Source organism: Nerophis ophidion, linkage group LG13, assembly GCF_033978795.1.
Source record: "Nerophis ophidion isolate RoL-2023_Sa linkage group LG13, RoL_Noph_v1.0, whole genome shotgun sequence".
Classification (NCBI taxonomy): domain Eukaryota; kingdom Metazoa; phylum Chordata; class Actinopteri; order Syngnathiformes; family Syngnathidae; genus Nerophis; species Nerophis ophidion.
The window spans coordinates 21,927,084-21,939,699 of record NC_084623.1 but is presented as its reverse complement, the minus strand read 5'-3'; the positions used below and the strand labels follow the sequence as shown (position 1 = coordinate 21,939,699).

Here is a 12,616-nt window from a genome sequence, read left to right as displayed (position 1 = left end):
TATTAACTATGAACGATAAAACACTTAATATAGACAACATATGAACGTCACACCCCCTCTCGATCAACATATTTTACAATTAAGCGAATCGCAGTGAAAAAAAACCCCCCACCTACAATCTGATATATCACTCAGCTTTAGAACTTAGTTGTAAAAATCTACTTCCGCGTCTGTCCCTGATACCTGCATTTAAGGCTGGCCACTCTGGAAACACTGTGGAAACGCTCTTCACCCACACTGCTTGGTGCCTCGTCTGAGCTGCAGTGATTTAGATGACCATATTAACTAGTACATCATGCAAAAGCGCAGATTCCAACCATTGAAATACTTTGTATAGTTCAAGACTTATGGTAATTTTAAAACATCACTGCACATCATAATGGTGGCTACAGTTTCGATCCTAAAGATCTAAAAAAAAGTTTGGGAATTCTTAAATGTCGCGAGCAGGGACAGGCCACAGATGATAGTTTTCTAGTATTCAAGGTAGTTTTAATTGATTTTTAATATTGTATTTGTTAAATATTGATAAATATATTTTACAGTTAATTTTACACTGCATTTGTACATTTTATTGTAAAATGACAGAAATTCAGTAGAATGTTCCTTAGAAGAGTACTTTAATCTGATTGATTTAGTGTGTGAATGGCACATATTCCAGATCAGGGTTTCCCAAACCTTTTTACAACCAAAGTCAAAATTTGAATTTGTTTTTCTTCCCAAGACCCCTGACCTGAATTTCAAAAACAAGAAATAAAGTAGAAACAGATCATTCCATAAGTTTGGGAATCCCGTCTCTTGATGTTTTTATTTTAAATTTTGTATTATTTTCTATCATTGTATGGATTATTTATTTACTTTTCAAGCCTTGAGTGAACCCTAATTTATTTTTACCCGCAGATAAAAGTAACTACAAACAGCTGTTGGGAGCCATGGATTACTCCTTTCTCTGTGCTTATGCAGTTGGGATGTATCTCAGGTGAGCTCCATTTTAATTTAAAATTGACAATACAGTGGAAAACATTTTTTGCTCCAAATCTGTTATATTTCTTGTTGTGTCCCTGCACCTCTAAGCACATAAAGTGCAGGCATTTTACATATTTGCAACAAACCACATCACACCATATTGCAAATGTCTCAATACATTGCTTGAGGTGAAAAGTCAAATTTTCATCCCACAATTTGAGAGACATCATCCTCTGGTGGCAAGATATAGTGAGTATTTTATCAACTCAATGTCAGTAAATTTTATAAGGTGTATTTCACACCGCACCTATTACAGGAGCTTTTCAGGATAAGTTAATAAACTTAAACCAAAGAGGGATAGCATTAAACACTGCTTAGTAAATACTGATCAATATACTATGTCTGATTTACTAAAGGTTTATGTACTAAAACATGTGTAAACTTGATAGCACACGCAAAGATGATCTACCAAGCAAAGATGATCTACTAAACGTGTGCAAAGTGGATTGCATCTCTTAAGTGAGCAGAATAAGGTGTGCAATTAATTGTGCGTCTCTGTCTTCAATATGCAAAATACAAGCTAATCATCAAAATGACCACAATACTGAGAGGTGAATGTGCAAATCTATTTTACAGCATGCGCATGTGATTGAGCAACACTCATCACCGTTTTGGGAGCACAATTTGGCATTTTATTTAGCACATTTGAAAAGTATGTGCAAATTGACAAAGTTCCACACACGGCTGTGAGAAAGAAATGCTCACGCTTTAAAGACACAAGATGGACAGAGAGTCTCCCGTCCTAACATTACGTTTCAACATATTTGAACGGTCAGAAATATAAAATATTAGACACATCGTCTATTCAGCAACATCCTTTTATATTTTCATAGCTGCTAAATGACTTCAAGGGCTGATTAAATCAAATTCAATTGATGCGTTTTACTGTCATACTATACTAACATATATCCTATACGATAACAACTCTTGAAGTATGCATTTTTTGTGTGTTGAGTACAGTTGTGCAGCCAGCCCCTTTTCCATCCACCTTCAGCGGTTAGAAAAAAAAGTGGTGTCGATGTACACGGCTTCTAAAATCCCCTTAAACCTTGGTAGATGTCCCCTTGTTTAAAAACCTAGCAAAACGCCACATGATAAACTGAATGTTCAGTAAATGATTGAGTGTCTCAGTGGTGATGCCCCATATAGTACACACAAAGTCCTCATTTAAATAGGGCGGTCTGCACCACTTTTCAATTGTACATGCACCACTAAGAGTACACACTATTTTATAGATTGCACACGCTGTTTAGCGTGAGGTATTTTAATGTTAGTAAATCAGACCCATAATATTTACAGCCAACTGTATCTTGGGACAAAAAATAGCAAATACATACGAGCGGTCTGTCCGGCCTTCTCTCATTACAATTCCATTCTTGTAGCTCTTTCCATTGCACTGCATCAAATGACTTAACTCTTTGCAATTCCCTCCTTTTCTTATGTATGTCACAACATAAAGAATCAAACACATCAAACAATCATAATTTGTATCGATGTCATAAAGAAAAATACATCATCATCATCATAGCTATCCAGTTTTGAAAGATGTACCCATACTATAGCCCATCCATCCATCCATCCATTTTCTACCGCTTATTCCCTTTCGGGGTCGCGGGGGGCGCTGGCGCCTATCTCAGCTACAATCGGGCGGAAGGCATGGTACACCCTGGACAAGTCGCCACCTCATCGCAGGGCCAACACAGATAGACAGACAACATTCACACTCACATTCACACACTAGGGCACAGTCTTAAAATACAGAATGTATAAGTGGTATCTTTATCTTTGTGAATCATTATGATATTTACATTTTCCAAAATTTGACCGAACAACTACTGTATTTTCCGGACTATAAGGCGTACTTAAAATCCTTTTTCCCCCCTCAAAACTCGACAGTGCGCCTTATAACCCGGTGCGCCTACTGTTCGGAATAATTCTGGTTTTGCTTACCGACCTCAAAGCAATTTTATGTGGTACATGGTGTAATGATAAGTGTGACCCGTAGAAGACAGTCAAACATAAGAGATACGTGTAGACTGCAATCTAATGGGAATATGACTCAAGTAAACAACACCAACATTTTATATGATCCATTGAAAATAAAGAACATTACACACGGTGCGCAAATCTATCAATATGTTTTAGTATGACTTTGGTAATCTATGAAGCCGCACCGCTTGATGGATTGTCGGCGCATTAAACATACAAGTGTTATTATGGTGTGTGTATTAGGTAAGAGATATTATCTGGTGTTTTGTTTCACAATATTATGCAAAATCGACTTTTCTTACCTTCTGGTACCTGCTGATCTCTATTTGGGATCTGCATAATTTGAAAAATTGTGCTAGTCCGCCTTTGTAATCCGTGGCAATGCCATAGTCGATAAGCTTCTTCGTTTTTTCTATCTTCTTTCATGGGGCATTCATCCTCCGCTGTTGCCATTTCTAATATAAAGTAGAATAAACTTCCTACTTATATCTGTCAGTAAACTCGCCATAAAAGGGCTAAAACCTACAGATGTAGTGAGTGTACATTATTCACCCAAGGAACTTTAGTTATAAGAGAGTTCCGGTCGGACGGTTTTTCACGGGACACATTTCCGGCGTTGTTGTTTACGGATGAGGAAATGCTGTTCCGTTATTGATTTAAGTAAAGTCTGAATGTCATTAAAAAATCTTTAAACACTTCGTTCACGCCCGACCTTACACACTACACCGGTATTACAAAGATGACGGGGAGAAGACGCTGCCGAAGGTGAGCCATGTAAATAAGACCGCCCACAAAACAGCGCATCCGGGAGCGACTTTCAGAAAGCGGCTTGAAGATCATCTGTAAAACATAATCCATGCAAGATTTTGACCAAAGAACCACCATTACATGTTATGTAGATCACAAGGAAATGTTTTCAATTTAGAAAAAGTAAAATAATTAATATGAATCCTTTAATGCGCCCTATAATCTGGTGCGCCTTATAAATGAAAAAAGATCGAAACTAGACCATTCATCGGCAGTGCGCCTACAATCTGGTGCGCCTTACGGTCCGGAAAATACGGTACATACTAACCCCATTCTCCTTACATTTTAACATATGGCTAACACACGGCATGTTTACATGGTTGAACGTTTTGGCAAGATACCCTACAGTTGGCTGTGTTTTTTTTTGCTTTTTTAATAACATAGCACCAAATCACAAATGTTAAGGTTTATTACCACAAGACTGACACTTTTTAAAGAGGCTCAACAGGTTTTCACATGCAAGCAAGCGCTTTGGTTTTTGATCAAAGGATTGAAGGTACTTTATTGACATATGAGATGGCACACTTTTGTATTGTTTTTGAATTCATCATCAATCCTCCCTTAACTGCACATTTTTTGTGCTTTCATTCCCATGATCATCTTTTGCAGTGGCATCATCGGGGAGCGTCTGCCTATCCGATTGTACCTAACGGTGGGTATGCTGGCTAGCGGCCTTTTCACCTGCCTGTTTGGACTGGGCTACATCTACAACATCCACAGTCTGGGCTTCTACGTCTTTGTCCAGGTCAGGTACTGCTTACTATTGTGGCATTTATGGTTTGGGATAAAACAAACCGTTGTGGGCATCGTTGCAATTTAAGATACCTGCACACTTAAATATTGCGTTGAGCGTATTTAATCTATAAGAGTAGCCTTTACTTATAAATTAAAGTAGTAGAAATAAAATGATTTGTTTCTGGGAGTGTAAGGCACACTATTATGACAAACACATTTAAACTAGAGATGTTCTAATCAGGATTTTATGCTGCCGGTTCCATAACCGACCATCCATGAATGAGAATGGCTGGTATGAGTACCGGTAGCAATCTGAGACAGCACACATAGTTGTAATAAAAAACAAAAACAACTAAAGTTAGTGTAGGGATTCATATATCAAATTTTTTGAGATGTTTGTTTAATTACATTACAAATATATTTCATATCTATATAAGCACACTAACTTCAGAACTGTACAAATATATGATTAATGAATTTACATTATGTATACACAATATTTATGTATATAATATATATACATAATGCGTGTGTTGCTACGAGTGTTTCGAAAAGCACCAACTTGCCATGTCAAATAATAGAAAACAAATGTGAGCAAAACCTAAAAGAGTTTTCGGCTTTTACCAAAGGCAACAATCATAAATGAAGCTTTCAGCACATACACAATGTTGACATCTATAGGTATATTTTGATTAAGACGGGGAAAAACACGCTACTCGTAAACGGTGCGTGCTACAGCATCAAACATCAGTAGACTCAAATTTAAATAATGAAATGCCACCTTACCCGAATAAAAACGATGCATATTTTTCCGGGAGAGTCTTGATACCAAATTCCTTGACCAAGCCACACACAAAGAAATTGTAGACCTCCATGCTTTTCCAAGTTTCCATCGGTCTTGTCGTATAGAATGGCGTCTGAAGCGCAATAGTTTGTTATGACTGGGAACGCGACTAAGGTATAATCTTTGATATCATTTGCCAAATATTTTTTTGATAAAGTATAGAGATCTATTCCATTGCATAATTGATTTTTTTTGTTCGTATCTGCTTTTTGCCGGGACATTTAAGCCTTGTTTGTACTCAGTTAGTTGGCTTGCTGTTCAACAGCCATCTTAGCTTGGTTGACCACCAATGAATTTCACTTCCGGGAAGAAGTCACGTGTCGGAATACAAGCGATCGTTAGGTGTTGTCAATTTTATGCTGTCAAGACACTATCATGACCACTACCAAGAAGTTAATAGAGCTTGGCCTTGTCAAGTTACAACACATTCTGGAGCCTTTAGCAGCACTAAGATTTATATGAATGGGTTATGCTTAATAACACTGCCCCCGTTCTTAATATTAATACACTAACTATTGGATTTGCAAATCAATCTTCTATGTAAATACATTCCTCATCCTAAGCCATGCACCCTGTTTGTTTTAGTGTCATGCGACAGCTTGGTTAAGTCAATTCTTAACTGTCTTTTTTTCCTTTTGTTTTAGGTGGCCAATGGCTTAGTCCAAACCACTGGCTGGCCCAGTGTTGTAACCTGTATTGGCAACTGGTTTGGAAAAGGAAGGTAAGCTCTAATCATACACATCTTATAAATGATAAATTTGAAGGTGTTTTTCCATGAACTATATAAATTCAGCAAATAAATTGGGAAACTACAAAGACAGAGATTGCGGTGTACCAAAGTGCCTATGAAATTAAAAAATCCTGTGCTTTTATCAATCATTCCAAGATTTTGCAGGCTTTTTTTGTATTTGTGGCGGTCTAAAATGCTGCTTTTTCAAAGAGTTGCGATAGTTTGAGGCAGGTGAGGCTCTGATTTCAATAAAATTAAACAAAAAGTTAAACAAAAACAAGACAAACTTCTTCTAAAAAGCCCCCTTTTAATGGTGACTCAGAGTACTACAGCGCCCCTCAGTATGATTTTTCTGTATTTATAGTCTAATTAGAATATTATTGTCATACTTACATGAAATACATCACACAGGCTGTACATGTTGAAAACAGATTATCCTTGAATTTCATTAAAACAAAATTAATGCTATTTGTAATAGTGGAACAGAAAGTCAAACACAATTACAAATACAGTAGATGGCCTAGACCAGTGGTTCTCAACCTTTTTTCAGTGATTTACACCCTGTGAAATTTTTTTTAATTCAAGTACCCCAAATCAGAGCAAAGCATTTTTGGTTGAAAAAAAAGATAAGTAAAATACAGCACTCTGTTATCAGTTTCTGATGTATTAAATTGTATAACAGTTCAAAATATTGCTCATTTGTAGTGGTCTTTCTTGAACTATTTGGAAAAAAAGTTATAAAAAATAACTAAAAACTTATTGAAAAATAAACAAGTGATTCACTTATAAAACAAGATTTCTACACATAGAAGTAATCATCAACTTAAAGTGCCCTCTTTGGGGATTGTAATAGATATCCATCTGGATTCATCAACTTAATTCTAAACATTTCTTCACAAAAACAGAAATCTTTAACATCAATATTTATGGAACATCTCCACAAAAAATCGAGCTGTCAACACTGAATATTGAATTGTTGCATTTCTTTTCCCAGTTTATGAACTTACATTCATATTTTGTTTAAGTAATATTCAATAAATATATTTATAAAAAATGTTTGAATTTTTGCTATTTTTAGAATATTTAAAAAAAATCTGACGTACCCCTTGTCATACCTTGAAGTACCCCCAGGAGTACACGTACCCCCATTTGAGAACCACTGGCGTAGACAATTAAAGGGTAAAATAAATCAAATCTTTGGGTGTTATAACAGATGATAAAATGAACTGAAAATATCATATAAAAAATATATATGAGAAAGAAAACATAAGGTAGTGAAAAATATTTAAATGATGAATGACGCTTAATAGGCTCTAGACCCAAAAATCACTCCATATTCTCTATTGTTTGCTAGTGTTTCCTTACCTGAGTTATTGTGTAGAAATAAGAGGAAATAAATGTGCTTTATTATTTAACCGTATTACAAGAGGTCAGAATAATACATGTAGGAGCCATTTAAGGCATCCTTTTTTTGAGTTGGCATTACTTTATTTTGTCACTAGGTGGCGGGCTTTTTGATTGAGCAGTGCAGGGGGGAAGGCATACCTGTACATAGGAGCACAGGTGAGCCAAGGCAGCAAGGACTCAGGTGTGGGAGCACATACTGTTCTTACCAGCAGCGGACAGCGGCAGGCAGGAAAGACAGGAGAACATATGGCACAATGTCACTGCAATAATCCATGGTATGTTTCATTCACCCTGCAAGATCGTTAAAAAATATGCATGAACTGGATTTCTGACTGGACCTCGCTTGGTTGCAATGTTTGCTGCTGCGTAGGATCACTCCCTTAAACCTGTTGAGTAGTGACAATATATTTGAACATTTGAAGGTGAAGATTGCCATTACAATACATAACGTTTGAACTAGAAAACATTTAATCCCTTTATTTTTTTAATCAAAAATAGTAGAATGTACAACAATTCTTCACAACAAAAGAGGATATCTACCTCAGGGAAACTTAAAAAAAACCCTAAAAGATTTGTATGCACGTACAACACTTAAGACATTAGCATATTGTAAGTGGAATTTAATTGTGGAATGGATTAAGCAAACAAAGTCAAACAATGTACTAATATGATCCAGTTTAAGGAACTGTTCAAACTGTAAGTGTTTACAAAGTACAAAGAAGAAGAATCCTGATTAACACTTAAACCTTTTGGGAAAAATTAGGTCATCTTAATAATTTAATTGTTTTGAATCACAATTTATTTAATTATTTATTTATGAGAACCCTATTCATTATTTACCAATGTATTTATTTACTTACTTATTTATTTATTCACTATTGGGACAATGTCTCGATTTGGGCAGGTTAAAGTAGCCTTTCAGCATCACACAACAATCCTCCGTGGTTAACCTGCAACTGCATTTTGCCATTTTGTTTATTGCTTGTATCCTGTTTTACAGACGTGGATTTATCATGGGGATTTGGAACTCTCACACCTCAGTCGGAAACATTTTGGGCTCTCTAATCGCAGGCTATTGGGTGTCCTCCAACTGGGGCCTGTCCTTCATCATCCCAGGGCTCATCATTGCAGTCATGGGTGTTGTCTGCTTCCTTTTTCTCATTGAGCGTAAGTGCAACCTCTTTTCCTGGCTGGAAGAATTCAACATACTAAATGTTAGACTGTCTGATTGTGAAAAGTGCTTATGATATGGGAAAACAGTAACCTTACATACAGTGCATCTGGAAAGTATTCAAGCACTTCCCTGTTTCCATATTTTGTTATGTTTCAGCTTTATTCCATAATGGAATACATTCATTTTTGTCCTCCAAATTCTAATACAGGGGTAGGGAACCTATGGCTCTAGAGCCAGATGTGGCTCTTTTGATGACTGCATTTGGCTCTCGGATAAATCTGAGCTGACACTGCTTAACACGATAAATAATGAATAATTCCACTTGTAATCATAGTGTTAAAAATAACATTCAAAATAAAGAACATTCTCATGCATTTTTATGTTCAAGAAGTTGCGTTAATAGTAAGAAGTAATTTATTTATTATTGGTTATTGCTTGCCCTCCTGGGGTTCTTCAGACCACCAAGCACCGACATGAGAGCCTGTTTTAGGGTAAAATATTGTTGTTGTTTTTTTCAATTAGTCTCTCCGTTGCTTTCCAGCAATTGTCTTTTTCTCTTTCGTCCTCACTCGGGCTCTGGCTCCAGCCCCAACCCTGTCTCTCCTCCTGGCTGCTGCTTATGACAGAGCGACAGGTGATTAGATAAAAAGGCCGAGGTGGGCCATTTACGCACCTGTCGCTGATTTCGAAGCCGGTCCTGGCAACATCCCGCTTTGTTGGAGGCCCGCAGGCCACGCCCCTTCCACAGTTTGCTTCAGAATAACAATGTTATTACAAAGAATAAGAGACCTATTATACTCTGGAAATGTTGGTCTTACTTAAAAATGCACACGTTTAGTTGTGTTCAGTGTTAAAAAAAAATATTATATGGCTCTTAGGGAAATACATTTTAAAATATTTGGCTTCTTGGCTCTGTCAGCCAAAAAGGTTCCCGACCCCTGTTCTAATACCCTACAAGGGCAATTTGAAAATATTTTTTGAATTTTTTTATTTATTTATTCTAATTAATCACATGTACATAATAATTTCCGGTCTTTGTTCAATACTTTGTTGATGCACCTTTGGCAGAAATTATAGCCTCAAGTATCAAGTATTTTTGAACACAATGTCACAAGCTTGGCGCACTTATCTTTAGGCGGTTTCGCCCATTCCTCTTTGCACCACCTCTCAAGCTCCTTCAGGTTGGATAACAAGCATTGGTTTTCATCGAGGATGTCTCTGTATCTTTCCCTCTATCCTGACTTGTCTCCCAGTTCCTGCCGCTGAAAACCATCCCAACAGCATGATGCTACCACCACCATGCTTTACTAGCATGGTGGTGCATATATATACATATTTGATATGTATATGTATATATATATATATATATATATATATATATATATATATATATATATGACCTACTCAGTGGCGTAGTGGTTAGAGTGTCCGCCCTGAGATCGGTAGGTCATGAGCTCAAACCCCGGCCGAGTCATACCAAAGACTATAAAAATGGGACCTGTTACCTCCCTGCTTGGCATTCATCATTAAGGGTTGGAATTGGGGGTTAAATCACCAAAAATGATTCCCGGGCACGGCACCGCTGCTGCCCACTGCTCCCCTCACCTCCCAGGGGGTGATCAAGGGTGATGGGTCAAATGCAGAGAATAATTTCGCCACATCTAGTATGTGTGTGACAATCATTGGTACTTTAACTTTAACTTTAACTATAGGGATGGTATTGGCCTGGTTTCCTCCAAACATGATGTTTGGTATTCACATCAAAGAGTTCATGGTCTGAGAGTTTTTCAGGTGCATTTTGGCAAACTGTTTACTAAGACATGACTTCAGTGTGGATACTCTACCATACAGGCCAGATTGGTGGATTTCTTCAGAGATGGTTGTCTTTCTGTGAAGTTCTCCTCTCTCCACAGAGGAATGCTGTAGCTCTGACAGAATGACCATCAGGTTCTTTGTATCCTCCCTGACTAGACTAAGATGAATGCAGCAATGTACAGAGGCATCCAACCTGATGGAGCCAGAGAGGTGTGTCTAAGAGGAATGGGTGAAACTGCCCAAAGATTGGTGTGCCAAGCTTGTGGCATCGTATTAGAAAATACTTCAGGCTGTAATTGTTGCCAACGGTGCATCAACAAAGTATTGAGCAAAGGCTGTGAATACTTATATACATGTAATTGTATAGTTTTTTAGTTTGAATAAATTTGGAATAAAAAAAAAAAAAAACCTCAAAAACTTCCGAATGGACTGAAGCAAGTTGAAGTGAAGTGTAGTGAAGTGAATTATATTTATACAGCGCTTTTTTCTAGTGACTCAAAGCGCTTTACATAGTGAAACCCAATATCTAAGTTACATTGAAACCAGTGTGGGTTGCGTTGATTCACACAAATGATCCCCAGCCTTACATGATAACAATTGTTATTTTAGATTAACAAGTAGGACATAGGAAGAGAAAAAAAAAACAGAACAGAACTTCTAGTCTTGTAAGAAGTTTTACAATATAGTTGATTAATAATTTTTTGCTAGATGGGACAATTTGGGGTATAACGGTATGTCATAATCATGCTTCAGTACCTATAGTTTGATCCATAAATATTCAGACACCAACACAATTTTATTATTTTTGGCTCTACACATCACCCCAAAGGATTTGAAATGAAACAAATAGGACGTTCTTAAAATGCAGAATTTCAGTTTTAATTTGAGAGCATTTACATCAGGTGAGAATTGTATGAATTACATCAATTTTTATATGTTCCTCCCACTTTTTAAAGGTCCAAAAGTAATCTGATAGTTGGCTGTTCAACTGTTTAATTGTCAAGTGTGTGTTTTTATCTCATTGCATTTACAAGGAGCATATAAAAGAGTTCATTTCAAGTGTGTTCTGTTTCTGTCAAATCTCATGATATACAAAGAGCTGTCATATCAGTAGCTGCGTTCAATTGTGTTTTTTCCAAAATAAAAGTGATATATCAAAAACTTCGGCAAAGTACATTTTACGACTTTTAGGTGTTTCCAGTAAAGGGTGTCTTGCGTCATGAGCGGCCGTAATTCTTGTAAAATATTGTCCAGCAAGACTCTTGAATTTAGATGGGCGCTTTGCGATACCATTGTTTTGAAGCGGTGATAACAATTGCAGCGGCTTTGGTTGCCGTGAATAAGCGGTAGAAATGGATGGATGGATGGATTGTCAATAGAAGACGTAGGCAGCGGGTAATCAATCGCTCAAAGGCAACATATGGCAGCGGCTACAGGTAAGGGATTTTTGTGAACGAGGAGTTGGATTGTGGATTCAAGGGTCCCTACAATATTGTTCGGGCATGTGGATCTCTCCGAGCTTGTGGGCTGTCTCTATTGCTGAGAAGGGACCTGCAAGACGGCCCAGTGCCGCTTCGCTCCCCACGGCCGACCGATCGGAAGCAATACCAAAACCAAACCCATCTGCTCTAGTTGTCCTGCATCGGTGCCCCGCTGTTTTGGTGTTTTGTTGCCCTGTAAAATGCCATTGCGACACACTCCAATATCAGAACGTCTGAAAAACCACCTCATAAGAGTGTAAAAAACTATTTGCGATATTTGACAGGTTTTTCTAAATAAGGGTGCTTCCATTACCAGTTTCTTGTTGCAATATTTAGTTTTTGCGCATTTCTTGGGGTAATAGAAACACAGCTATTAAAGCATATTCTTCAAAAGAAAGAACATGAAGAAGTCACCTCAAAAGACCCAGAAGACAACAAGAAACAGTTGTAGTGGATGAAGAAAAAGCCTCCTCAACAGTTGTTCAGATGTAGGACACTCTTCAGGAATTAGGTTTATGTGTGTCAAAGTCAACAATCAAGAGACATGTAAACCATTGTTGAGACTCAAAAACTACATTTTAAAAAGGCTTTAGGTTTATTGATGACATTAG

The 12,616-nt window shown here is 37.3% G+C and overlaps 1 protein-coding gene across 4 annotated transcripts in view; it reads left to right on the top strand.

The window, feature by feature from the left end:
* Positions 1-12,616, top strand: part of slc37a1 (solute carrier family 37 member 1) — an 82,580-nt gene that overhangs the window by 22,809 nt on the left and 47,155 nt on the right. For all 4 annotated transcript variants that reach the window (XM_061918601.1, XM_061918599.1, XM_061918602.1 and 1 more), the window contains 4 exons: positions 898-976; positions 4,429-4,564; positions 6,043-6,119; positions 8,536-8,702. In XM_061918601.1, the coding sequence (XP_061774585.1) occupies positions 898-976; positions 4,429-4,564; positions 6,043-6,119; positions 8,536-8,702 (459 nt within the window). The remainder of the gene's footprint in view (positions 1-897; positions 977-4,428; positions 4,565-6,042; positions 6,120-8,535; positions 8,703-12,616) is intronic.